The sequence below is a fragment of the Callospermophilus lateralis genome, chromosome 7, assembly GCF_048772815.1.
Source record: "Callospermophilus lateralis isolate mCalLat2 chromosome 7, mCalLat2.hap1, whole genome shotgun sequence".
In the NCBI taxonomy this organism is placed as follows: domain Eukaryota; kingdom Metazoa; phylum Chordata; class Mammalia; order Rodentia; family Sciuridae; genus Callospermophilus; species Callospermophilus lateralis.
Genome location: NC_135311.1, coordinates 128,348,044 through 128,375,462, shown reverse-complemented (window position 1 = coordinate 128,375,462; position 27,419 = coordinate 128,348,044). Strand labels below are relative to the sequence as shown.

General features: G+C 62.7%; 1 protein-coding gene across 1 annotated transcript in view; it reads left to right on the top strand.

The window, feature by feature from the left end:
• The window catches only part of Ephb2 (EPH receptor B2), a 147,854-nt gene that overhangs the window by 106,492 nt on the left and 13,943 nt on the right, over positions 1-27,419 (top strand). Inside the window, exons 4-7 of the mRNA XM_077110085.1 lie at positions 9,501-9,656; positions 10,630-10,965; positions 20,539-20,663; positions 20,774-20,783. Coding sequence (XP_076966200.1) covers positions 9,501-9,656; positions 10,630-10,965; positions 20,539-20,663; positions 20,774-20,783 — 627 coding nt within the window. The remainder of the gene's footprint in view (positions 1-9,500; positions 9,657-10,629; positions 10,966-20,538; positions 20,664-20,773; positions 20,784-27,419) is intronic.

The window sequence follows — 27,419 nt, the reverse complement described above, 5'->3', positions numbered from 1 at the left end:
CACCCGGTTCTCAGTCCCTGACGTGACTCCCTGAGGTCCTATCTTTAGGGAGCCCTCGCCGCCGCCCCCTCCCAGCACCGTTAGAATTTGTTGCCAAAGTCTCTGAGAAAGTTCCGGAGCCTGTAATGGTCTCCCCCAGGTCCCCACAAACTGTCTGCCTCTCCATTGCTTCCTGCCTCTGTCCCCCGCCCACTGGACCGTCCACTCCACAGGGGCAGCAACCGCAGTCCCCACTGCCGCCGTTCCCGAGGCCCCAGAACCCAGCCGTGTGTAGAAGCCACGTTAGAGCTCGGGACCGTCCTGGGGACTCGGCAGCAGGCCTCACCGGGTGGGCAGCGCAGGGTCCACCCAGAACCGGGAGAGAAGCCGAGTCGTTCCCCTCTGGCGGGAGCCAGGTGCCTTTCCACCCGGGGCCCCGCGTCCCTCGCTCCTCAGGGGGGTGGGGAGGGGAGGAGGCCGTTGGCTCCCCGATCCTCCAGCCCCAGCCTCCGCCCTGCCTCGCACAAGTTGCTTGAGAAAAACAGCTTCTGCCAGGGCTCCGTCTGGCTTTGTCACTTTGTCCACTGGCCTGGAAAACAACTGCCCCCAGGCTGGGACCTGCCGGCAAAGCTCAGCCCCCTCCTGCCCGGTGCCGGGGACAGGGCCCCTGGAAGGTGTGTGGCGGCCGCCCCGGGGGCGCGGGCTGTTGCTTTAACCCACTCACCGAGCAGGTAAGGGCTTCCAGACGCGTCCTCGCTGACAGCTAATTGGGTCCTTTATTAATGGCCCTGGCTTTCATGGGACACGGGGAGGGGGAGGAGGGCAGGCTTGGCCCCGGGCTCCCGCAGGTGGCTGACACCGCATTTCTGGATCCCACAGAAGGGGAAGTGCTGCGTGAGGTGACCCTGAGAGGCCCCCACCAGAGCTAGAGGGGACGGGCCTTCCCCAGGCTCCCAACCCCAGCAGGGTGGCCAGGGTGGCCAGGCTGACGGCGACGACACGGGACTTGGGGGTCTGGCAGCCCCGTCCTGGGCCCCGACCCTGCCACCAGCCATGGCCCTAACCGGGACCCCCGCAGGAGACACGGGGCCACAGCCCCGTCAAGGGCCCCCACGCCTCCTGCGCCAGGCGCCCCACCTCGGGGACCGCACACCACCTGTCAATACAGAGCCAGATGTGCCTGGGGGCCGGCCGGCCAGATGTGGCAGGCCTGTGAGCACATCCGGCTTCCCCCTGGGCACGCGGTGACGGCTCCTTGACACTCGCTCTCCCAACATCGGAGTCCCAGGATTCTCGGCTGGGACGCCCCAGGCCTTGGTGCAGTGAGGGTCGATGGTCGCTGGTCGCTGGCTGGGGTGAAGGCGGTTCCCGATCGATCATGCCTCTTTTTCTCAGGAGGGTGTGGTGTGTGGCATCAACCCAGTGATGGGTGGGGAGGTGCAAAGGCCCCGAGGCTGGAGGAGGTCCGCGTACTCCAGAATGGTCAGTGGGTAAAAGGCAGGGTGATAGGAGGTGATTCTCTAGGTTATTCTGTAGGTTCCAAGTGAGACGGGAGCTGTGGGCCCCTGAGCAGAGCGGCAATGGGAGCAATCCTCGCCGCGCAGGATCCCCTTCTGCCCTTCGGAGAGCTGACTGCAGTCGGCAGAAAGCGGGGTGATGGACAAGAGTGAAAGCAAGAAGCCAGTCAGGAGGCCACCCACTATGATACCATTACTCCCCTGAGTCTCTTTCTTCCCTCCAAATCTGGGTGTCAGATCCCTGGGCTGCTGCCCCAGCTTTGTGGATGCTGACTCGCTGTGTGACCTCAGGCAAGTGACTGTCTCTGTCTGGGCCGTGTATTCTGAAGTCACAACATGAGGGGTTTAGCCTAGAATATGGTGGAAGCTCTGTGACCCCTCCTGCCTCCCCGTCTCCCCTCCTGCCTCCCCCAGCTGTGACCTTCATGCTCCAGTGACCCTGCACATTTCCAGTCCCCCCCAGGCCACACGGGCCTCCTCTGCCCAGGCTGCCCCTCTGCCCAGAGCACCCCCTGGCTGCAGCCCTGCACCGGGAAGGACCTGCCTTTCACCAGGCCTCCCGCTCGTTTCCTGTGAGATGGACGGGGTTCCTACGCCTGGGTCTGGGGACGATGCCGTCGTAAGGCCAGCCCCTGGCACCTGGGAACGGCCCGGGATCTTGGGGTCAGAGGCCAGTGGCAGAAGGACCCAGGCGGGTGACGCTCCACTGGGTGGCCCCAGGTCCCTGGAACAGCTCCAGCCAGATCCCAGGACAAGCTCCCAGCAGCCCAGGTGCCACCGGGATCCTGTCACCCTCTGTCCCCAGCCCCTCCCTCGCGCCCCGCCGCCACCAGGACCTGGTCAACCAACACCGCGCAGCGGCCAGGCAGCCCTTGGAAATGTCCTTAATTGCTTCGCCAGAGCGGGAGTCACCCCGCAGGCAGACAATTAAGAAGTTCAGAGCTTGATTAATTGGGAGGAAATTGGAGGAATGGGGTGGCCGCTGGGCGGGCGGGCGGGCCCCCGCGGGAGTGGGGCGCGCCAAAGGGAGGCGCAGGGCTGGGCCGGCTTGGGGTCCAGGGCTGGGGGGGCGGCTGTGAAACACCCCACGCGCCTCTGCAGGCCGTGGGGCCACATCTCGCGCCCTCATAGACCAGGCTGTGTCCCCGAGCCCCCTCCCCTCGCCTGGGGAACCGACCCCGTGGTCACTCTGGTTAGTGGCCCTGGCCAGGGGACCTAGGGCCTTCCAGACCACCATCCAGGGGGCCGTCCCAGTTCCTGCTCAGTGCGTGCCCTGCCCGGTGGCCAGCAGGGTGGTCAGCAGCTGCCCACAGGAAGCTCACAGCTGGTGGGGGAGGGAGGGCAGGCAGATGTTAAGGGAGGCCCAGGGGGGAGGGGGTGGGCGCCCTGAGAGCCAGCGGCAGGGCACGGGGAGCAGTGCTGGGGCGTCCAGCAGCCTGGGACGAAACCCCCGGGGCCACACACAAGCTGGCTGACCTTGAGCACCAGGGTCCACCGTGTGGGCCATTGTCACCCCTCGGCCACAAGCTGGGACACCCGTGGTCTCTGCTGCTGGCCTGGTAGGGGAGGCAGGCGGTGACGATGCCAGGTGACCGGGCGGTGGCAGAGCCCTGGGAGGGGAAGCCTCCCTTCGGGACTGAAGGCTGCTCAGGCAGAGGCTGAGGTGGAGGACCGGAGCCAGCCGGCGGGCACTGGACAGCCTGCAGGGCAGAGGGACCTGCCTGGGCGAGGGCCCCAGAGGCCCAGAGCAGGGACCCTGCTGCCGCCAGGGGAGCCCGGGGCGTGGGTGGGAACCCGCGGCCCTAGAGGGGAGGCCTGGACGGGGCAGGGACTGGACAGAGGGCAGGTCCAGGCACCGGTGCCTCCCTCAGGCAAAGGAGGCGTGTGGACTGCTCCTGCCTCTGACCTCTGTGTCCTGCCACGGCATGGGGGGGGCCGGTGACTGACATCCCCTGAGCGTTCCCTGGACGCTGCCACCAAGGGGACACGGCACCGGGGCCCCTCTGCCTAGGGAAGGAGTCAGAGGGCGGGAGGGACATGCTTCATCCAGGGACACGAGGACCTGGGGGCAGATGTTTCAGAAAGCAGACAGTGGGATCGCGTCACGGGGCCCAGATCCCATGGGAACCTGGACAGGGCCCCCGCCCTCGGAGTCCCCATCTCTGAATGGGTCAGCACCCTCTCCTGCCCAGGGAGGTCACGGCCCTGGGTGCCTCTTAGGCCCACCCACTGGAAGGGAGACGCTCCTCTCTGTCCCCGGGGCGGCCACCGGCTCTGCTCATGGCCCAGAGGGTCCAGCACCCGCCCAGCCCAGCCCAGGGGGACGGAGGCAGGTCAACCTGCAGGGGGTGAAGCCCTCAGCACCCCCAGCCGCAGAGCACGCAGACCCGCCCCGGCACGGGCTCAGGGAGCCTCGGAAAACAAACGAGCCTCAAACGCGGGGCCAGCGCCGGTGCCCGCGCCCGTCCACTGCCAGAGCCCGGCTGCTCGGGAGGAGGCAGAGGTGCCCAGCCAATTCTGGCCTCTGCGGGGGTGTGGAGGCCCGGGGCCCCGAGGAGCGGGGCAGCAGTCACGAGGTGGGAAGGCGCGGCCCCCGCTCCGCCCCAGGGTCCTGATGTCCCAGCGCCTGGCATCTGCGACAGGCTCCAGAAGTGCCTCACCACACCCCCAGCCGGGCCTGACCTCCCGGGGACAGGGACCTGTCTGGTCCCCCTCTGCAGCTCCAGGCGCGTGGCAAGCTCAGGCCTAGGACAGATGGCGCAGGCGGGCCATCCCTGATCTGAAATCCAAAATGCTCCCAAATCCAGAACCTCACAGCGCTAACCTGACACCGCGGGAGGAAATCCCCACGCGGGAAGCTGTCCCGGGACACCACTGTTGGAAATAGTGGGAGATCCCTTTCAGGCTAGGAGTTTGAGGTGCATGTGAAACTCAAATGGATCTTGTGGGTCCCCTGCCCAAGACATCTGTCCAGGTAGGTGCTAGTGTTCTCAGGTCTGAACTGCCTTTCGGATGAGGGATCCTTAACCTGTGCAATGGTAGCTCACCGTGAGCCAGGAAACCGCTGTGTGGGCGCTTGTCTTTGACTCTCTCCTGTAATCCTCTCAACAGATACAGAGTCAGTATTATTATCATCCTCGTTATGTGGACAGGAAACTGAGGCACAGAGAGGTTAGGGGAGTTCCCCATAGTCACACAGTAAAGGAGAGGCATTGACTTTACTCAGAGTGGGGGGCGGGAGGTGGAATGCGGGTGTGGGCAGCCGACTTTTCAGGTGCCTCCTCCACCTGGAGCCACAGACAGGCTTCGACCACAGGACCCCCAGGGAGACCTGCTCCTGCCAACCCCACTGTCTGGCACACGGGGCCTGACTGGGCGGTTGACTCCAAGGTGGCATCAGCCGTCTCTGGGAGGAGAGGGGTGAGCAGAGGCAGCAGGCCAGCCACTCAGTGCCAATTAGCCGCCCCGCCGTGCCAGGCCCAGATGGAGCCGGCTCGGCCTGACTCGGGGCTCACTTGGTCAATTATCACCTATCCCCAGAGCCCAGGGGGCAGCGGGGAGAAAATCTGTTTCCCTGTAATCCTCCTCTCCATCCCCAGCTGGCGGCCTGCCGTCCCCGCCCGGGGCTGCCTGGCCAAGGGTACAGGCGTCCACAGAAGGCCAGGCCGGCTGGCTGCTCCGTGCCGGAGCCCTGGGTTTGAGCACCAGGCTTTGCCTCTGTCTTGCCCAGTGACCCCGGTCAGCCTGACAAGATGGTCTCCAGCCCGAGATTCGGCCTCTTGACGATTTCTGCATCTGGACACAAGGTCTTTGAAGTTGGAGACCAGAAGTCCGACCCCAGCCCTGCCGTTCGCTAGCTGTGTGGCCTCCGGGTGATGGCTTCACCCCTCGGAGCCTCAGTTTCCTTATCTGTAAAATGGGGACGATAATGGTACCTACTTCAGTGGGCAGAGATGGATCGAGAGAGAGAATCAGTAAGTTCCGAGCGCGGGGCCCGGCACCTGGGAAGTGTCTAAAAAGCGAGAGTTGTTATGTCCTCACGGGGCAGATGAGCGTCGATAGGCAGCGTCTCCGTGGCCTGTGCTGAGGGCTTCGTGGAGACCAACCCCCCAGGCCCACAGCCCGGCCCTCCACTCGCTCACTGACCAAGGACAGACCTGCCGTTCAGCAGATGGAGCTGGCTGAGCACCTACTACGTGCCAGATCCTGTGCCGGGGAGAGTGGGGGCTCAACCCCTCCTCCAGCCAAAGCTGACTAACCAGTGGGCAGGACAAAGGTCAGCCCAGGTCCGGCAAGCCCAGGTGGTGGCCCTGGTCTGTACCGGCCCGGGCTGCAAGAGCCCCGTGGGTGCACGTGGAGCTTGGAATTCGCCCTGGTGGGGAGCACACACCCCAGGAAACGGCAGACACTCCGTTATTTCCTGCACACCCTGCACGGGGCAGATCCGCCAATCCTCAGGCTGCGGGGAGGCCGGGTAGGGCGTGGGGCGTGGGGTAGAGCCGGGACATCTGGGCAGCTCGCAGGTTGACACACTGTCTCTAGTGAAATTGCTAATTGTGACGGGGCCCACAGAGGTACAGAGACGGAGGCGGGCAGGAGTCGCTCGAGCCCGGGTGTCTGTGTGGCCCTAGGAGGTCCTGCAGGAGGAAAAGGAGCCCGTCCTGGAGGGAGCAGGCAGAGCGTGGCCAAAGATCGGGAGCCACGGGGTGGAGGTGGCTGGCAGTGGCAGGGAGACCCTTGGGGCGACCAGGGCCTGGTGGCAGGGCTGGGCGACGCGATGTGAAGGTCAGGAGGGAGCCCTGGGCGAGCGCAGCTGTGATTCCCCGTGGAGCTCACGGGGATGAGCGGGAGGCAGAGTGACCCGTCCCTGGGTCCCCGTCACCCACAGCACGTCTGCTCTGCCTGCTCCCTTTGCAGAGGGGGAGGCTGAGTCGAGGGGCAAGAAGGCCTGTCCAGGCTGACCTGGGCCTGCGGCTCCCGTCCTCTGGCTTCCTCCCGTGTCTGCACCTGAGACCCAGATGCTGGCAGGAGGGGCGCCTGCCTGGTCCCGAGAAACTGGAGCAGTGCGCTGTCTGGGCACTGTGCTCGGCCGCCTGCAGGATGGGGAGCCGTGGTTGGGGGCTGAGCCCCGGCACACACCAGGTGGCACAGTGGCCCTGCACCAGGTCCGCCTCTGCCTCCCGCGTCCATCCATCCATCCGTGTGCTCTGCTCTGGGCCTCGGTCTCCCCACAGACCAACAAAAGAGTTGATCTGGACACTCCCCCGGCTCCTCTGGCATCAGCCGGTCCCACCCGGGAGCGCTGGCACGGTTGGATGGGGGGGCGGCTTACAGCCCAGTCGGGCACCAAAACCTGCCAGGGTCTCACGGAGACTTCCTGGAACAGGTGGGGTCGCGGGCCTTCCAGGCGGCAAGGCCAGGGTGGGCAGAGGCCAGAGGCATGGATGGGCCTGGGCCGGTGACTGCACACTAGAGACGGGCAGCACCAGCCCAGGGGGCGCACGGGGCCCTGAAGAGTTCCCGCCTCCCCTGGGCGACGAGACTCATCGTGAGCGTTTGGAACTGCGGCTTCGTGGGGACATTAGCACAGATCACCAACTTACCTGCCCAGAGTGCACAGTTTAATGGATTTAGAGCATCCACAGAATCACGCAAGCATCCCCACAATCAATTTTAAAACTCTTTTGTCACCCCCAAAGAAACCCTGCTACCCATTAGCAGACATCTCCCGTTCTCCCCCAGCCCCTGCCCTGTCAGGCACACATCGACTTTCTGTCTCTTCGATGCACCTCCCCGGACCCATTTCCTATAAATGGAACCACACTTTTATGCCTGGCTTTCTTCCCAGTAAGCAGCGTCTCCAGGTTTGCCCATCCGGGAGCCTGTATCAGTCTGTCGCTCCTTTTTATGGCTGAATAATATTCCACTGTCTGCCACTGTGCGTTGTCTAGTGACGTGGAAAGGTTTGCCTCAGAGAGCCTGCTCTGGAGGGTGGGCGGGGAGGCCAGATGGCCCTGCCAGGCTGGGGAGTGGGTGGAAAGAGCTTTCTAGATGCCTGCGGGGGCAGGAAGCAGCCACAAAGAGCAGGGATAGGACCCGCTGAGGAGGAAAGACCTGGTAATTGACAGGCAGCAGGGGGTGAAGGCGGGGAGGACATCAGGCCGCTTCCCCGGACAGAGAAGAGCAGGTTTTAGGAAACTCGGTGCCAGCCGCCAGATAGACTGCTGCGGGGGGTGGATCTGGGGAGCCTGGGAGGGGCTGAGGCTCGCAGGCGAGAGGGCAGGGGAAGACGGGCCAGATGGAGGGGCTGGCACGGCCCAGAGGAGAGAGCCGCCCCCTCCAGGGGGCCCAGGAACTGGCCAGCGGATGAGCAGGCCCCTGAGCTGGGCAGGAGTTCTCCAGAGAGGGCCAGGAGCCTCCTGACCTGGGGCTGCGACCCCCGGGCCTCTGTCAGGAGGGAGACTCTGGACCCTCCCTGGGGCCTAGGCCGGCACTGGGGGCTGTTCGCACAGGTCAACCCTTGGGCCAGGGCCAGGCGTCACGCGGAGACAGTGGATGCCAGCCATGTGCACCCCGAGCCCTGGCTCCCGCTCCTCACGGCGGAGGCCCCAGCTCCAGAGGACCCTCGCCTTCCTGGCCTGGTCATCGGCGTCACAGGGGCCTGGTGGGTTGTGTCGAAGTCCTGGCTGAGCCCACAGGGCCCGGTCAGGGAGGCCACAGCTGGACGGGTGCCAGGTCGCTCTGGAGCCACCTCACAGAAGTTCCCCCAAGAGACAGAAAGGCAGGGTCCGGCCAGGTGCCTTTGGGATCCTCAGTGAGCACCCCCTTCCTCCACTGAGCCCCAGGACTGGAGCGGCAGCCCCTCCTCAACCCGGCTCCAGGTCCTGCGCTCACTGGAGTCCCCCTAGGTGGCAGGTCCTCTGTTTACCTAGTGCTGAGAAAATTGCAGCTCAGAGAGGTCGAACAACTCGTCCAAGGTTGCATAGCACCTGGGCAGGACATGTGCTCCAGGGCAGGGGCTTACAGATGAGTTGGCAGCATTTCGTCCCAAGGACGATCTTGTCCTCCAGAGCTCTCTGCTGCCCGCCCACTGCCTCACCCTCACTCAGTCCCTCTGAGGCATCACAGCAGACCTGGGGTGCTGAACCCCCAAAGGCTGAGGCTGGGAGACGGATAGCACTGACCACCTGACTCTCCACCCAGGAGCCACAGGAAGGGGAGGGAGGAGGCAAACCACGCATGCCTCCCGTGGAACCTCACCCTGTGCTCCGAGCTGCAGGGTCTGGACCCCAGAGTAGAGCCAAGGCCACCGTCCTTGGGCCAACCCAGAATGACAAGTGTAGGCCAAGTGCAAACACTGCCCCCTCAGGCTGTCCTTGGTACTGCAGGCCCCTGCAGTTAATAAATGGGTCAACCTGGGCACTAAATTCCGTAAGGACTTAGGAGCCCTCACACGCGTTCGCTAAATAAATGGTCACTGCAGAAAGGGGCCTTCGAGTCATAGTTTTGTGAATAGCAAAACCGAGTCTTCGAGTGGTTAAGCCACTGGTCTAGGGCCACACGGTAAGTCAAAGACGGAGCAGGGACTCAGGCAGCACCCTGGGCTCTACTGACCCTGTGCTGTCGTAGGAGTTCCCTTCTGTAATGTAACCCCCTCCCCATCTGGAACCCGGGACTCTAGCTATGAACTAGTGGCCGGTGGCCAGCTGGACGTCAGAAAGCAAGAACGGACCTTGGATACGGCCTTGGACTCCTTCAGCGGCCTCCCAACGAGGCCAGGGTGGACCCTTGAGGCTGCGACACAGGGAGGGAAGGGAGGGAAGGTATGGGCCGGCCAACCCAGACGGCTCAGGGAGAGGAGCCAGGTGGTCTGGAACCTTCCGGATGGAGCCAGAGCTGCCCCATTAGCCCTGGAGTCCCCAGAACTTCGGGGGGTGGTTCCCAGCCGTCAGGTCCTGGTGTTGTGAACTGGTTCCCTGATGACCCCCTCGTCCTCTCCCCCAGGTTGTCCCTCGGGAACCTTCAAGGCCAACCAAGGGGACGAGGCCTGCACGCACTGCCCCATCAACAGCCGGACCACCTCGGAAGGGGCCACCAACTGTGTCTGCCGCAATGGCTACTACAGAGCTGACCTGGACCCCCTGGACATGCCCTGCACAAGTACGCTCGAGGGTGCACCTGCCGGACGGCTGGGGACGGGGCGGGAGGCTGCTGAGAGCGCCACGCACCTGGGGTGGCGCTGCTGCCCACGGGTGGACGCCATGGAGTTGGCCTCTGTCCCCTGACGCCCTCTGCTCGGGCGCCGGGAGGATAAAGTCAAGGTGTCCATTGACAGAGGGGCGGGGGTTGTGAGGCTCCGCAGCAGAGCCAGCACAGTGGGGCGGGGGCCTGCGGCACAGAAGGCTGCCCAGTGTTCTGACCTGGCAGCGGCTGTCAGAACCACAGGCCAGGGTTGGGGTGACCAAGAGGGCAGTTTCATAACCCCAGTACCAGTCAGGAGCAGCAGTCAGCTATAAATAACAGAGCTGATCCCAGTGGCTTAAACCATGCAGATTTGTTCTCTTCCATGCAAGGAGCCCAGGGTAGACCGTCCTGGGATAGTAAGAAAATTATCACGACTTCTGGGATGTGGCTCTTTCTCCCAGCCATAACATGTGGTTTTATCCTTAAAGTCGCTTCGTAGTCCAACATGGCTGCTGTAGCTCCAGCCATCATACACATTCTAGGCAGTAGAAAGGGAAAAGGCCAAAAGGGACTTCCTATACCTGTCTCCCTTTTAAGACACAGCCTTATTTAATAGCTTCTGACCCTTATGAATGGCCAGCACTTAATCATAGAAGCCTGGGAAACACAGTCTTTAGCTGGACATATTGCTATCCTGAGTAAAGTTGGGTTCTTATGTGAGGAAAGAGGGGGAGATAATATTGTAGGGGTATCCGGCACACAAAACCTGCCCCTAGTAATCAGAGGCTGGGGCCCAGTAGGAAAGGTTTCAGCAGATCCACAGCAGGATAACTCAGATTCTAGAAACATCCATCAAGTGAGGATTTGGAAGTAGTAGCCCGCAGTGGGCAGAGGGTCTCTTGGGGGACAGCCCCCGCAGCCCCCACTGACTCACGCGCTCCCCCCCCAGCCATCCCCTCCGCCCCCCAGGCTGTGATCTCCAGCGTCAACGAGACCTCCCTCATGCTGGAGTGGACCCCTCCGCGCGACTCCGGGGGCCGCGAGGATCTCGTCTACAACATCATCTGCAAGAGCTGCGGCTCCGGTCGGGGCGCTTGCACCCGCTGTGGGGACAACGTGCAGTACGCGCCCCGCCAGCTGGGCCTGACGGAGCCGCGCATCTACATCAGCGACCTGCTGGCCCACACCCAGTACACCTTCGAGATCCAGGCCGTGAATGGCGTCACCGACCAGAGCCCCTTCTCGCCCCAGTTCGCCTCGGTGAACATCACCACCAACCAAGCAGGTGAGCCACGGGGCGGGGGGCGCGCTGTGCCAAGTGGCCCTGCCAGTCCTCGGGGAAGACTCCCTCCGTCTGCAGAGAGAGCTCTTCTTTCCCAAGGCTGCGCATGGGATACCACCCTGGAGGGTCGGTGTCCCTCTCCATCAGCGGCACCTAGAACAATGCCGCCTTCTGTGGAATGTGGACTGCTGGAGGTTAAGGTTGGGCTGATGTAACAAAAAGCCCCAATGTTCAGTGGCTTAAAGAACACGAAAATGAATTTCCCTCTCGTGGAAGAGTCCAGAGGCGAGCAGTTCAGGAGGGCAGGTGGTCCCCAGGAGACTTGGGGACCCAGGTTCCTCTCGTGTCGTCCCCTCCCTCCCTGCGGTTCCTCTGTGTGGTGGGAGAGTGTGAGGAGGGGGAGACCCGGGCAGACAGGTGTTTCAAGACGCGTTGGCAGGAGTAGTACCCATGGCTCCTGGGCATCCTGTGGGAAAGGCCTTGGTCACGTGGCCTCCCGGGAGCAGGGATGTCACCTCAGGCTGGACTTGAGCCTGTGTCATGGTGGAAGGGAGAAGGGCCAACACCCAGCAGCTCCCACAGGGCTTCAGCCACTCGGGTCCCTGGGTAGATGCACAGCAGGAGGGTCACCCTCAGTGGTCCTGTGGCCCCGACTCGCTCACACACACGCACACACACGCACACGCACACGCAGTGGCCAGCCAGTGCAGCCTCCCCCTCACCCCCTCCCCTGGGGCTGGTCTCCACCATGACGGCCGCCCTCAGGCTCACCTGAGACCTCTAGTGTCCAGCAATGCCCACCTCCCAGCCTCCCGGCCCCCATGAGTCCACCAGCCACACCACGGTGCCCAGGTGGAAGGTCCCCTGATGGACACTGTGCCTGTGACCCTGTTATTCACTCACACCCCCTGCTGACCCCCTGCAGTGAGCAGGGCCAAGGAGCCAAGGCGGCCAGGGGAGGGCCAGCGGCCACTCTGCTGTCTTCCAGGGCAGGGCGCCCATGGCAGGCACGCAGAGGTCCCGAGGGGGAGGCCAGGGCCGGCCCTGGAAGGCTTCCTGGAGGAGGCAGGACTCGGCCTGCAGTGGCCCAAGAGGGTGCCCGGCAGCGCCACCTGGTGGACAGGTGCACTCCATGCCCCACCTCCAGGGGACCCCAAGGCCTCCCTGTCCCCATCTCACAGATGGCACTCGGAGGAGTCACAATCCAGGGGAGTGCAGGCAGGAACCGGCCAGGACTCTGCACGTGGGCGAGGTCCGGGCTGCGTCCAGGGACCTGGAGTCGGCTGAGGGTCTGGCTGTGAAGGGGGTGAGAATGTGTGGGCGTGTCGCCCTGTGTGTGTGACCCACGTGACTGTGGCCGTGTGGCCTCTTGTTTATACTTGCACTTGCGGACAGGGGTGTGTCTCGCTCTGGGCCCTGGGAGCGGAGCTGAGGCGTGTGTCCACTTGGGTCCACACAGCTGAACGTGGCTCTGCTGTCCCTGGCGGTGTCTGAGGGGGGGGGTGGCTATTTGGGACTGTGTGACGCTGTGTGGCCGCGGGTCTGTGCGTGAGCCTGAGCCTGCAGTTCTGGCAGGATGGGTGACTGAAGTCCCCCTGATTGGGGTCCCCGGGGGGCAGGCTCGAAACAAGATCCTTAGAGACCCCTCGGGCCAGCAGCTGTCTGCCGGGACCCCTGACAGATCGCCAGCCTCCGCTTGGCGCAGCTCCGAGCTGGGGAAGCCCGGCCCTCACCAGGACGGGAGGGAGGCAGAGAGGAGGCCCGGGGCCGTCCCCCAGTGGTGGGCGCCCCTGGACTGTCAGGAACTCTCCTGGCCCTAGCGCAGGAGCCTTCAGGCTGTCACAGCGGAAACCTTCTGTCCCCATCATTTGGTCCCGTCTGTGTCCCCCACCTCCAGCACTGCGGTGGCCTGCCTGTCCTCACCACAGCTTTCCCGGCACTAGAAGGGGACGCCCCGCAGCCCACGGTCAGTGGAATCTGCAGCAGGGTTTGGTGAGCGTGGAGTTAGGCGGGGTGTGGAGAAGGGGGACGAGGCTGGGGACGAGGCTGGGGACTCACGTCCCGCGGTCGGTGGTAGACAGACCTGAACATCCAGCTGGTTGCCTTACAAGGGACAAGTGCTTCTCTGGGCAGGCGACCCCTGGCCCGAGGAAGGACCGGGGTGACCGGGAGAGACCGGGCAACGTGTCCAGCCCTGCCACCAGGGAGTACGTCCAGCTGTCCCGAGCCCACGGTCTCGGCCACAAACAGGAGCACCAGAGGGACAGGAGGAGGGCGGCCAGCGAGGAAGCTTCCCCAGGAGGTGACATTTCAGCTGACATCCAGATGACGGGCAGAGCTGGGGGCAGAGGAGGTGGGTTTCAGAAACACAGGCTCGTCCTCCGAGAGTCCGCGCAGGGCTCCCGGCCACCTCCAGGCTGAGCCGGACACAGCCTAAGCCCTCGGGATGGGGCCCTGCGGTTCCGGAGCCGTGGGAGGCGCCCGGCAAACCTGGCTCTGGGCCTCGGGCAAGTCGCTGTGCTGCTCCAGCTGCACCCGCCCCACGGGCTCCCACCACACCCGGCTGCCCGGAGGGGGTCAGCTAATGGCCCCAGGTGTCCGAGGAGCCTGGCACAGGGGGCCCTCGAGAGGCGGAGCCTCTGCGTTCACTGTGGTCGTCCGCGCGGCTCCCACCCACTGCTCCCACCCCCTGCTCGCCGCGCCCGGGGCTGGTCCAGGCCCTTAGCAAGGGTCCTCTAAAGGGAAAGCAGGGCACGGAGTGCTAAGTGACCTGTCCTCCACCATCCAGCAGTCAGACACAGCTCGATGACCAGGACCCAGTGCTGGCCAGACCTGCCCTTGTGCGGAGATGGGACGCCGTGCCACAGCCAGGCTGCCCTCTGCAGCTCTGAGCGGCTGCACCCGGCAGGACGCTGTCCCCTCCTCCTTCTCAGCAAGTCACATGAGAGCAAAGGCTACCAGGACCTCGGCCCTCACCAGGCCTTTTCCGGGCCCAGCAGCCCGGCCAAGCAGAGGTACCTCAGCTACACCACGTACCTGTCACTCCGGCTATGCCTGTGGTCAGGGGGACCAACCATGCATGGACGAGGCACCCAGCACACAACAGGTGGACACTACATAGCACCTGACCTTCTTGTGGCTGCCCCGCAAACCCTGCAGACTTGGCTACGGAAAACTTGGCCAGGGGCGCCGTGGCCCACGCCTGTCATCCCAGTGGCTCGGGAGGCTGAGGCAGGAGGATCCAGTTCAAAGCCAGCCTCAGCAACTTAGTGAGGCCTTAAGCAACTCATTGAGACCCTGTCCCTAAAAATATATATATTTTTTTTTGAAAAGGGCTGGGGATGCGGATCAGTGGTTAAATGCTCCCAGGTTCGATCCCTGGACCAAAAGAAAAAAAAAAACCCGGGCTGTGTCAGATCACTTAGGACCTCCCATTGCTGGAAGATCAGAAGGTCAGTGTGGACCCCGTCAGGTGGAAATCAGTGTCGGCAGGACGTGTCCCCTCTGAAGGCACTCGGGGCGGATCTGTGTCCTTAGACCTCAGGTCCGTGCAGAGAAGCGAGGCCTGTCTCCTGCAGAGGGTCAGCTGGGGCCACCCTGGGCTCCTGCAGTCCTCTCTCAGGCCCTTGCCCAGAGCCTTCGACATCTCAGGGGTTCTGCCTCACGGAAGGCCGCCCACGTCACACTGACGCACACCGGCATCCGGGGGACTTGGAGTTCCTCAGTGCCCACACCTTCCTTTACGGAGAGGGAAACCGAGGCCCAGAGAGGTTCCTGAGTGACCGTCCGGGATCACGTAGCCCACGCTTCGCCCAGTGGCCGGGTCGCTCCCTGTGACACCCGCCACGTGGCTCCCTCGTGAAGAGACTTTCAACTCCCCAAAGCCTCCCTGCCTCCCGAGTGAGAGCCGGCGCCTCTGATCCTCTGCCCCGCTGTGGCGCAGTCTCTAGAACTGGCTGGAACATGTTCCCCCACTTCCCTCCCTGGGAGGCCAAGGGGATCAGAGAGAAAGAGGCCGCGGGCGCCCTGGTGAGCCCAGACCCCGGGAAGAGGGTTGAGAGGGAAAGAGAGAGAGCGCGAGGGAGGGAGCCCCCCAGCCCGGGCCCCGCCTGCGTCCTGCTCTCTGATCCTCCGGAGCTTCCCGGGAAGCCAGCGCTGGCCTGAAGTGACATCAAGACGGCTCCACTGTACAGCACGCCGAGAGGAATAAGAGCTGGCCGCCGCCGCTCATCTCAAACCCGGGGAACGCCACCACCTCTGTGGCCCGCGAGGCAGCCCTGCGGGGACCGTGACCCTGGGCTTGGCCAGGAGCGTCTGAGGACTTGCAGGCCATCTGCTCCGGTCATCGGCAGCCCTTTGGCTGGGCTTTGCCAGGGCTCTGTTGCCCGTTTAGGGGTTGACGGCTGTCAGCCAGCCTGGGGGGGCCCTGGCTGGGACCCCTGGGACAAGGGCTCGCTCCACGTGTCTGGGCTTCCAGCAGGGTGGCCTGGACACGTTCTGGGGGCAGTCACAGGGACCGGGACAGCAGGCTCCTCTTCAAGCCCCTGCCTATCTAATCCTGTTTGTTTATGTGACAGTTGGCCAAAGCGAGTCACAGGCCAGGCCCAAAGTCGGAGCCAGAGGAGTGCATAGTTCCAGGGCAAAGAGTGTGGATACAGAGGGACGATGAGGACAGCCAGCCTAACACAGGCGCTTAGAAAAAATAGGGGTCTTCTTTTTCTTATGGGTAAAGAACGTTGGAAGACAGGAGTTACAGCAACCAGTGGAATGATCGGGGGCCAGACTCTTAAATACTCAGCTTCTTGTCCTCATGGGCCCTAATGACTGCAGTAACTCCAGCCATCCCACCCGTGTCCCAGGCAGCAGGATGGATGGAAGGAGAGTGAGAGGTAGACTTTCCTCCCTTTTAAGGAGATTTCCTAGAAATCCTACACAGTATACCGGCTTATACCTATTGGCGAGCATGTTGTCTCATGGCCACTCTGATCACCAGAGAGCTTGGGAAAATGTAAGACTTTTCACTGGGCAGAACCAGGATTTTGCTAATCTGAGAAACAGAGACCCGGAGTCTGCTGGCAGTGGGTAGTGTCTGCCGCGGTCCATTCTGCAGGTGAGGGACCTGTGCAGAGAGGGCGGTAGCTGACCTGGGTCACACGGTGGCCCGGGAGCAGCACTGCTGGGTGGGGGATCTTGACACTGGTCCGGGGGTCCCCGGGCCCTTCCTCTGGGTCAGGTCCTGGGCTAGGCCCTTTGCCAAGAGGTGGTCCCCACGTGACCTTGCCAGGGTCCTCGTCGTCATCCCCGTCCACAGAGGAGAACCGAGGCCCAGGGTGCGGGGCCAGGTTGCCCGGGCCTCCTGCCACCTGGGGTCCGGGTGCTGGCGGGCCTGGGTCCCCCTGGGAGGCCCCGCGCTGCCCCACAGACTTTCCTGCCTGGAACGCCCAGCGGGCTCCCTGCGCGTCCCTCCTTGTCCCAGCCTGTCTCCAAGAGCCTGGGTGAAGGCCCCGAGGCAAGAAGCAAGGCCTGTGTCTGAGAGGCCTCTGAGCAGACCCGTCCTGAGCGTCCTCCTGGGTCCGGAGAACCGCCCCCGACCCTGGGCAGGCCACTGCGGTTTAAGTGACCAACACGCAGAGGAACAGCTGCCCCTTGAGCTGGCGTCCACAGAGCCTTGCTGGGGGCGGGTGCCCTGCCAGGGCCCGGGCAGGCCGAGGGCAGCTGCACGTTGGCAGGCGGCCCTGACCTGGAGGCAGGAGGCCGCTGTCTACGGGGGGCAGGGGACTGGGGGCCAGTGGTCGGTGGCTGTCGCGGAAGTCCTGCAAGCCCTCTGCTGGCCCACCACTGGGGCGGGGGCTGAGTTAAAGCCCACCCTGGCCCCGGCCTCTCTCTCTCCCTCTGGCCACCAGTAAGGACCCTCTGTGAGCCACACACCCTGTGCCAGCTCTGGGGACAGGGGACCGAGGAGAGGAGGTCCCTGCCTGCAGAGTGCTGATTCTCTAGAGGAAAACAGAGAGGGGGTGGAGGGTGAGGGCCCTCAGGGGCACCTCCGAGGGGGACACTGGAGCCCACACCTCTGAAGAGGGGAGCTGGCCACGGGGCCAGGCTTGTGGCAGAAACAGCTGGGCCCAGGCTGAGGTTGACTGCCGTGAGCCACCTGGGTGCCTGGGCCAGTGTGGAGGGTGCCGGGAGACAGGAGACCAGGCAGGTGGCCTCGCCGGCCTGCAGGGCACCTGTGCTATGTTGGGGGCAGTAGGAAGCCACTGAGCCCCTCCATGGAGGCTCCAGGGCCTGCAAGGCCGAGGCTGGGTGGAGCCTCAGACCCCACGGTGGCTGCCACCTCTCCCCACGCTTTAGCTCCAGCTGTCATGGAAGTCCTGACTCGTGGAAGGGCAAAGGTCAAGTGCACAGGTCTCCCTCCTTCCTTGGCTCAAGTCTGGAGAGGCGAGGCCCGGAGCCGGACGCTGCGTCCTGCGGTAGCCGGGGGAGCGGCCTCCTGGCTCCCGACCCAGGCCCAGCATCCCAGCCCCTCAGCCCTGGAAGGACACAGGCGCCAGGGAGGGTGGCCTCTGGTGTCAGCCAAGGACAGTGGGAACTGTCCCTAGGGCTTGGGGGGCAGCAGGGCCCCTGACCACCTGCTCCAGCCGGGAGGCCCCGGGCTGCCCCCCTCCCGGCCACAGCCTCTTTCATGCTTGCTCCCTGGGGCTCCATCTCCTCGCAGGGGTCACAGGGCACCGCTGACCGCGTCCCCTGCCAGCATGCCCGGCTGGTAATTGAAAATACCAGAATCCCCCAAGGACCGGCCCACAAGGAAACCTGAGCCCCAGGGTGGGCGGGGGGCAGGCAGGGCCGAGAACATCCAGCTGTTCGGCCTTAATCCCGGATTCCAGGAGAGGCCAGCCCCGCAGCCTGGCCGCCTGGGTCACCGTCCCGGCGAACACTGCCTCCTCGCCACGCCCAGGTTACGGGCTTAGGAGATCAGAGCCCGGGAGCGGCCTGAAACCCAAGCCGGCCAGACCACGGCGGAGGGCCCGGCCTCGGCCAGCAGCTGACCCCGGGCCAGGCATGGGTGGTGGTGGGTGCTTCACGGGCGGCGTTCACGGGACACAGATGAGTGGGACCCCCAGGGGTGTCCCCAGACCTCCCTGGTCACAGGCCACCTGCAGCCAAGGGGAGGGGGAGGCCATCCGACCCCAGCTCCACTGCCTGTCACCGTGTGGACACAGGCCGTTGCCTCACAGTGACGGGCCTCTGTTCGTCTCTAAGTGGGTGCAAGGACAAGGCCCGCCGCGCAGCTTGGGGGCGCGTCGGGTGGATTCTCTGACGTACAGCGTCTGGCTGGGCCCCTCTGTCTCGCGGCCTGGCCTGTGCCCGGCTCAGGGAGTTCCTCAAACTGCTGCCCAGGGGCTCAGAGTTGGAGGCCCTGAGGGAGGAGTCCAGCCTGGGCAGGCAGGGCCAGGCCGCGAGAAGCCACGTGGGAAGGGGTGGGAATGCACTCCACCAGGGCTCGGCTGCTCGGCCTCCAGCCCGCGGGTGAGGACCGTTCTAGCAAAGCCTCCTAGTCATCCCCACGCCCACGCGGGAGTGGAAAGTGCAGTGAGTGCAGGATCCCAGCGACTTGGGAGGCTGAGGCAGGAGGATCGCAAGTTCAAGGCCAGCCTCAGCAACTTAGCAAGGCCCTAAGTGTCTCAAAAAGGGTTGGGAGGTGGCTCCGCGGTAAAGCGCCCCTGGGGTCAATCCCCAGTACCAAAACTGAAGGAAGTGCAGAAGCTAAGGGACACGTTCTGCCTCTTTGGTCTGCCGTAAGGGGACGTCACGAGGAGCCAAGGGGACAGAGCAGCCCCTGTCCTTCCTCAGGCCTGGATACCCCGGGCCGTGTCCTGAAGGCGGCTCCAACCCAGGGGCTCCACGTGACTTCCCAGTCTCGTGGTCTTTCCAGCGCCCAGCGTGGTGCCTGCAGTGGACCCTGAGCCGAGAGAAATGCGCTTTCTCCCACTAGGGCTTGAGCCCGGAAGGCAGGGCCCCTCGGGGCCCCCCTCTGGGCCCAACGTCCCGCTGGCCTCACGCTGGTGACGCCAGGAACAGAGGGAAGTTCGCGGTGTTTCCCTCCTGGCCGACCCAGCACCCGTCCAAGCAAAGGGTCCCATTTCACAGACCTGGAAACCGAGGCTCAGAGAGGTTAGAAGAACCCGCTCGACGTCCACCTGCAAGTCCCCCTGGGGGCTCAGTGCGTGTGGGTGGCAGGCAGCGGGCCGGGCACTGCCCCCAGGCCCCTGGCTCCTCAGAGCCGAGGGGCCCAGCCCCGTGGGTCAGCCAGGAGGGGTGGAAAGCTGGGGTACGGGAGGCCCCTCCTGGGCTGACTTACTCCCCAGAGTCCCAGCCCTCAACTACAGTCCCCACCCCGACTTTTGTCTCCTTCAACTCCCACACTCCAGACGCACGGGTCGGGGAGACTGATGGGTGGACTGAACATGTCGAGTTGAAATTCAGCCTCTGGGCAGCGCTCGGCAGCCCCTGCCTCTGCCTGGTCCCAGGACATTCTCATCTCCCCCCAGAGAAGATCCTGCGCCCAACGCTCCCTGTTCCCCCCGCCCCCCGCCTCCCCAGCCCCTGGCAGCCACCAATCTGATCTCTGTCCCAAAGGATTTGATACTATTTTGAGTATTTCTTTTTTTTTAAATATTTATTTATTTTATTTTATTTTTAGTTTTAGGTGGACACAATATCTTTATTTTATTTTTATGTGGTGTTGAGGATCGAACCCAGTGCCTCACGCATGCCAGGCGAGTGCGCTACCACTTGAGCCACATCCCCAGCCCTCTGAGTATTTCTTATAAATAGAATCCTACCGGATGTGAGCTCTGGTGTCTGACTTTCACTTAGCATATGCTTGAGGCCGATTCAGTACTTCATTCCTTTTTTATGGCCAGGTAATATTCCATGGTGAGTGTACGCGGCAATTTGTTCATCTGTTGATGGGTATTTGGATGGTCCCCACCTTTTGGCTATTGTAAATGGTGCTGCCACAAACATCCGTGTGCAAGTGTGTGTTCAAGTACATGTTTTCCGTTCTTTGGAGGATGTTCTTGAGAGTAGAAATGCTAAGAAATATAAATTAGTTATTCGGGTTGGTTTTAATGATGGCTATATTCCTTGGCATACAGTAGGCACCCAGTGCAGAGCCGTTGAAGGTACAAATAGACCCCTTCGCTTCCCTCTCCTACAGCCCTGTCACCATGACCAAGGTCTCTGTCCCGGAGGCAGTAGATTGGCTCTTCCCGGAGGTGTCCTGTTCAGTCCCCTGGGGCCGGGCCCAGAGGGGGGACGCAGGATATCTCTCATCTCCATGTGACTTGAGGCCTCAGGGATGGCCAAGGTCAACGCTGTCTGCACCCCGAAGGTGCCTGGAGAGCTCCTCAGCACCCCCCGGCCCTGCTGACCCTCTGCCCTGTCTGCCGTCCAGCTGGCCCCTCCTCTGTGGTCCCGCGCCCACCCCCCCCCCGTACTGGCACCTCTCAGGTTGGGTCAGAAGCCTCTCCTCCTAGTGTGGGCCGCTGACCCCTGAACCGGCCTCTCTTTCAGCGCCGTCGGCCGTGTCCATCATGCATCAGGTGAGCCGCACCGTGGACAGCATCACCCTGTCGTGGTCCCAGCCAGACCAGCCCAACGGCGTGATCCTGGACTACGAGCTGCAGTACTATGAGAAGGTAGCCGTGCTCGCGCTGTGTCCCCACCTGTCCCCCAGAGGAGAAGAGCAGTGGCCTCCGTCAGAGTCAGGCCACTGGCTCCCCCTCCCCCTCCCTCCCCTGCTGTGCAGCCTCTGGCAGGTATCCTCACCTCTCTGTGCCTTGTTTTCCTGGCATGGGGGTCCAGCAGCTATCTGGATAAACACAGCCCTCACACACCCCTGCACCCCTCTGTCTTGATCTCAGTGGGCCTGAGATTGGAAAAAAAAAGTAGCTTCCAAAAAGTTTTGCTTCTTGGTAATAAGCACCCCCACACCTATCTACAGCCCGTGCAGGGCCGGGATGGAGCCCCCTCTGTCCTGCTCGCCCAGCGCCCTGGCTGTGCAGAGCGTGATTTCTCTTGAACCTTTAGAGCAGCGCAGGAGGGAGATTAGGAGCGAGAACCCGGGTTCAAACCCCCAGCTCCGTCCATACCCAGCTGTGTGACCTTGGGCAGGTGCGGGTGAGACGGGCTCTGAGGTAGGAGAGGTCTGTGCTGTGGGCAGGGGAGGCCAGGTCAGCGCCCACTGTGGTGCCTGGCCATGGCTGCCCAGGTGCACCCCCTTCCCTGCTCTCCCACTCTGCCCGCTGCAGGGTGGTCAAGGGCAGCATCATGGAAGGCCAGGAGAATCGCGGGGCCTGAGTGACTCAGGGTGGGAGGGTAGACACAGCAGCTGGCCACCCATAGGACGGACACCAGAGGCCCTGAAGCCCTCCCCGCTGACCCAAGACTTCCCATCCCTGCTCCCTGAAGCACCAAACAGCCACAGAGAGGAAAGGTGTCGCGGGACTTGCATTCAGACTAGGGTGCAAATGACTGATAGGAAGTCTGTAGTGGAGGAAGGCCCGCTGGGAACCAGAACTGCACAGGAAGGCATCCTAAAGGCTCAAAGGAAGGGAGGGAGCCAGGGTCTGCTTTCTGCGGCCCTGTCCCTGAAGCCTGTGAACTGCTGTGACAGCCAGACCCTGGTGACCTCAGGGACTCCGCCCACTCTGATCCGGCCTTACCCAGCTACTGCGCGCTTCCTTGTAGTCCCCTGGGTCCCCTCTTCCAGGCGGTGCGCTCCAAGAGATCTGGGACCACTGCTCTCCCGGTCACCAGCTTCTCCCAGCCCCCTGGGCCTGGCACACAGGAGACACCTGGTCTGGGACTGAACGTGGATCCCCACGGACCACGCCCCGCCCCGCCCCAGGACCACGCCCACCCGCCCCAGGACCACGCCCACCCGCCCCAGGACCACGCCCCACCCAGACCACGCCCATAGCCACTCCCCTCGTGCGGCCACGCCCTACCCCTCCCACCACTGGCTCCTCCTTTCTGTTCTCAGCTTGAGTACAACCTCCTGGGCCAGGCCCCATCCTCCCTTCTTCTCGTTCCTCACTCCTCTTGGTGACAGTGTCATCGAAGTCTCTGCTGCCTCTACTTTGGGTCCAAGGATCAGCCAATCCAGGCTGGAGACCCTGCCGCTCTCTGTGTGGTTCCCAGAGCCTGGCACACAGGAGGTGCTCAGTAGAGGTGTGTTGGGTGTCTCAGAGAAGCCATCCCTGAGGGCCTGGACTGGAGGTGACATGGGAGGGTGACTCCACCCTCGCTGGGCCCCGTGGTACCTCCAGGGAGCTGGCATCCTGGCAGTGGGCCAGACTCCAGACTCAGGCAACCCAGGCTGGGCACAGCCTTACTGCCCGCTCCAGCAGGGCGGTTTAGCAACTCAGAATTCAAAAAGGAAAAAAGAAAAAAAAAAAACCTAATTAAGAAGCTTTGTGATTAAATGAAACTGAAAGTGTGTGTCCCCAAAGACAGGAGCGGAAATGAGGAACCCCGTGTGGGTCCTGCCTGCGACCCATTTCCTCGGCAGGCAGGCCTGGGGGCTGTGAGGTGTGAGCTGGAGGAGTCTGCCCCAGTTTCCAACGCTGCCCAGGATCCAGCCCTTGCCAGGGGCAGGGCCAGCAGGCTGGGCAGCAGCCGAGGTGACCGCCTGCTCCCGGCTCACGAGCCCTCTCTGTGCCAAGCATATCACCCACTCTCCAGCGAGGGACAGGAAGGGAAACTGAGGCACGGGGAGTATGTAACTAGTCCAGGAGCTCCAGGGGCCGGGGCAGAGCCAGGATCTGCACTGTGCTCCCCCTCTCTGCTTGGCACTCCTGCCTCCTGCTGCTTCCCAGGGTGCTTCTGGGATGACCAGTGAGCGGTAGGCGGGACCAGGCCCTGCCACAGAGAACCTTGGGGACAAGTGGTGTAGAAGGGCATGACTGAGAGCGAGCATGGCAGCCCCGGGCCCCCGTGATGACACAGCTCTGCTCTCATCAGAGAGAGGGGCCTGGGGTGCAGAGAGGGGCCACTCGGCCTCTGCTACCAGGAAGGGGGACAACGGCCGCTCACCGTCATCTTCACCAACTTTGGACCAGGTCCTACACAGGAGTCAGGCATATGGAAAGCAACCAGATGGCCCAGAGGCCTCAGGGACCTAAACACAGACTCAGACACTAACAGCATGAGACAGGTGTGATGCCAGCTACAGAAGGGTCAGCAAATGTCCCGGGGCACCCAGAAGAGGCCCCCAGTCATGGCAGGGATGGGAGAGGCGTGCATTTAGTGACATTTAAGCTGTGCCTTGAAGGATGCGAAGAGCTGACAGATAGACATGTGGAGAGAGCGGTCACTGGGGCAGCAGGCAGAACATGCTCAAAGGCCCTGGGGCGGGAATGCGCAGCTGCATTCAGGGAACAGAGAAGGCGAGGCTCAGGGGGGTCAGGCGGGAGCAATGGGAGCCAGAGGGAGAGCAGCAGGGGAAGAGGCTGGAGAGGAGTTGGGTTTGGTGTGTCCGGCCTGCCAGGCCCTGGGAGTCTGGAGGGAGTTAAGGTACAATGGGAAGGTTCTGGAATGATGGGATCTGACTTGGGGTGCATTCAGGAGCCTTGTAGCTTGCTGTGTGGAGAGCAGACTGCAGGGGAGACTTGGGGACTCAAGGGAACCCCGCCCAGGGCTCTCATGGGAAATGGTGGCTACATGTCCTGGGGGGGGGGGTGGCAGCAGGAGCTGTGAGAAGCTGAAAGATCCAAGAACTTCCTGGAGCTTGGGGACCTGGGGTAGGTGACTGGCAGGTGTCATGTGGCACCTGTGGAGCAGGGCTGTGGGGACAGGAGGGTGGCAGCCAGACAAGTGTGCAGAAGAGCGACAGAAGCAGAGGGAAGCAGGGGATGCCGAGGTTCAGAGGGGAGGGACTCGGTCGGTGAGGTGTGGGGAGGTCCTTGTCTGTAGCCGGCTCTCAGCGACGCCTGTGGCCGATTCCCTCAGGGAATGCTCCAGGTCTTCCTAGACAGGGCCCCGGGGGCCCTGTCCCCTTTCCCCTGCCTCCTTTCCTGCCCCAGAAAGGCGCTCTTTTGGAGTGGGCTCTGCTCGGCCTTTCCCCAGCTCCACCGGGAAGGCCCAGCCTGCCCCAGCCCCTGGCGGCCTCCGCTCTGCCGGAAGGTTCCTGGATGTGGCTGCTGGAGGGGGCTAGGCTCGCTGCAGACCCCGCCGGGCGGGCCCTTTTCACCACTGGGCTTCCCAGGGGGAGGTGGCCTCCTTTGGCAGCTGCCCCTGAGCCCCTGGTTCAGCTCCCGAGACCCCGAGGAGAGGCCTTGGCAAGGCTGACTGATGGGGACGGCCCCCAGAGGCCACAAGGATGTCAGCCTTCATCCAACAGAAATGTGAAGGGGCAGGCATGAAGGGAAGGAGGCTCCAGGGCCCAGAGGTGGGTGGGAGATCTGTGTTCAGTGCACTGAGCAGCACCTACCGGGAGAGGCCTTTCCCCCATTCACAGCCATTTACTGGTGGCCGTGAGAATTAACCTGTGATGGCGCAGATGACAGCCATGTTGGTGACAGCCGCATTCCAGTCCTTATGTGTGCGCCAAGGACTTATGTGCTGAAAGTTCGCCCGTGTTCTCACGCTGAGTCCCCACAACCACCCACCGGGGTGCCCCCTGGCGTTATCCCACTTTTGAGGAGAGAAAACCAAGGCTCGGGTAGCTCAGGACATGCACCTGGTGACTCTGGCCCTCGGTCTCTGGGTAAGGACTCAAACGAGGGACTAGTGGATTTCGTGCTGATTTTCTTCCCAGCGCCCAGGGGGGAAGATGAGGAGTTGGTGGCCCCGCAGCAGCTGATCAGGTTTTATCCTCACTACGGCCTGGAGGGGCTGGCGTGCTTGCTCCATCTTCTGAAGTGGAAAACAGAGGCTCAGGGCAGAAAGGTCCTCCCCAAGTGCCCTGAAGTGGAAGAGCTGATATTTGGAGTCTTTAATCCCGGGCTGCGTTCTGCACCCAGCATTAGAGAAGGGATCTGCTCCAGTTGGCTCCTCACTCTCCTGTGGCACCAGCAGTTACTCTCGTGTCCCTCATGTCAGCAGGACCTTAAAACCTGCCATCCTTACGTGGACACCCACGGGGCCTGCAGAACCCAACCCACTTGTCACACCTGAGCAGATCCGATGTGGGAGAGCGGCACCTAGTGTTAAGTCCTGGTACTTCACCCCAGATCTTGGCAATTCTGAATGTTCAGGTCACTAGCTAGTGAGCACCTACTGTGTGCTGAGCCTGTGTGCTGAGCACCTATTGTGTACAGATGAATGAGGTGGCCCCTCCGTCAGGGAACCCACGTCCTTGGATAATATGGACGCATATAAAGAACAACAGACGGAACAGCAGGCAGGAGACGGCAGCCCCGGGCTGGCACATGGGGGAAGTTTCCCCAGCAGAGGTAAAATGTCAGAGAGAAGAGGGAAGGGCATCGTGGGCGGTGGCAGCCTGCCTGCAAAAGCTCAAGAGTGTCCATGGAAGGTGGGGTTGCCCGAGAAAATACAGGACACAGGGCTGGGGGCAAAACTCAGTGGTAGAGCATATGTCCAGCAGGCCAAAGGCCCTGGGAGTGATCCCCAGCATGGAAGGGAGGAGGGAGGGAAGGAGGGAGGGAGGGAAGGAAGGAAGGAAGGAGTGAGGGAAGGGAGGAAGGGAGGAGGGAGGGAAGGAGGGAGGGAGGGAAGGAAGGAAGGAAGGAGTGAGGGAAGGAGTGAGGGAAGGAAGGAAGGAGGGAGGGAGGGAAGGAAGGAGGGAGGGAGGGAAGGAGGGAGGGAGGGAAGGAAGGGAGGAGGGAGTGAGGGAAGGAGGGAGCGTGGGAGGGAAGGAAGGAAGGAGGGAGGGAAGGAAGGAGGGAAGGAAGGAAGGAAGGAGGGAGGGAAGGAAGGAGGGAGGGAAGGAAGGAAGGAAGGAGGGAGGGAAGGAAGGAGGGAAGGAAGGGAGGGAAGGAGGGAAGGAGGGAAGGAAGGAGGGAAGGAGGGAGGGAGGGAAGGAAGGGAGGAAGGAGTGAGGGAAGGGAGGAAGGGAGGAGGGAGGGAAGGAGGGAGGGAGGGAAGGAAGGAAGGAAGGAAGGAAGGAAGGAAGGAGGGAAGGGAGGGAGGAAGGAGGGAAGGGAGGAAGGAAGGAGGGAGGGAAGGAATGAAGGAGGGAAGGAGGGAAGGGAGGAAGGAAGGAGGGAAGGAGGGAAGGAAGGAGGGAGGGTGGGAGGGAAGGAAGGAGGGAGGGAGGGAGGAAGGAGGGAGGGAGGGAAGGAAGGAGGGAGGGAGGGAAGGAAGGAGGGAGGGAGGGAAGGAAGGAGGGAGGGTGGGAGGGAAGGAAGGAAGGAGGGAGGGAAGGAAGGAGGGAAGGAAGGAAGGAAGGAGGGGAGGGAAGGAAGGAGGGAGGGAAGGAAGGAAGGAAGGAGGGAGGGAAGGAAGGAGGGAAGGAAGGGAGGGAAGGAAGGAGGGAAGGAAGGAGGGAAGGGAGGAAGGAAGGAAGGAGGGAGTGAGGGAAGGAGGGAAGGAAGGAAGGAAGGAGGGAGGGAAGGAGGGAGGGAGGGAAGGAAGGAAGGAAGGAGTGAGGGAAGGAGGGAGGGAAGGAAGGAAGGAGGGAGGGAGGGAAGGAAGGAGGGAGGGAAGGAAGGAAGGAAGGAGGGAGGGAAGGAAGGAGGGAGGGAAGGAAGGAAGGAAGGAGGGAGGGAAGGAAGGAGGGAAGGAAGGGAGGGAAGGAAGGAGGGAAGGAAGGAGGGAAGGAGGAAGGAAGGAAGGAGGGAGTGAGGGAAGGAGGGAAGGAAGGAAGGAAGGAGGGAGGGAAGGAGGGAGGGAGGGAAGGAAGGAAGGAAGGAGTGAGGGAAGGAGGGAGGGAAGGAAGGAAGGAGGGAGGGAAGGGAGGAAGGAAGGAGGGAAGGAAGGAAGGAAGGGAGGAAGGAAGGAGGGAGGGAAGGAAGGAGGGAAGGGAGGAAGGAAGGGAGGAAGGAAGGAGGGAAGGAAGGAAGGAAGGGAGGAAGGAAGGAGGGAAGGAGGGAAGGGAGGAGGGAGGGAAGGGAGGAAGGAGGGAGGGAGGGAAGGAAGGAGGGAAGGGAGGAAGGAAGGAGGGAAGGAAGGAAGGAGGGAGGGAAGGAAGGAAGGACACAAAATTAGATCAGACTTTTTTGTACTGGGGATTAAACCCAGGGCCACTCTACTATTGAGCTGCGTCCTTCTATTTTTTTGTATTTTCAGAGGGTCTCACTAAGTGGCTCAGACTACTTCTGTCTCAGCCTACTGAGTTGCTGGGATTGGGGGCAGGTACCACCACACCCAGTTAGATTTGAGTTGAAGAATAATGATTTTTAGTTTGTGCCCAAACACTGCATGGGCTGTAGCCACCTGTGTAGACCTGGCAGCCCTCTCAGGGAAGGGGGCAGATGAAGTGTGGAGGAGCT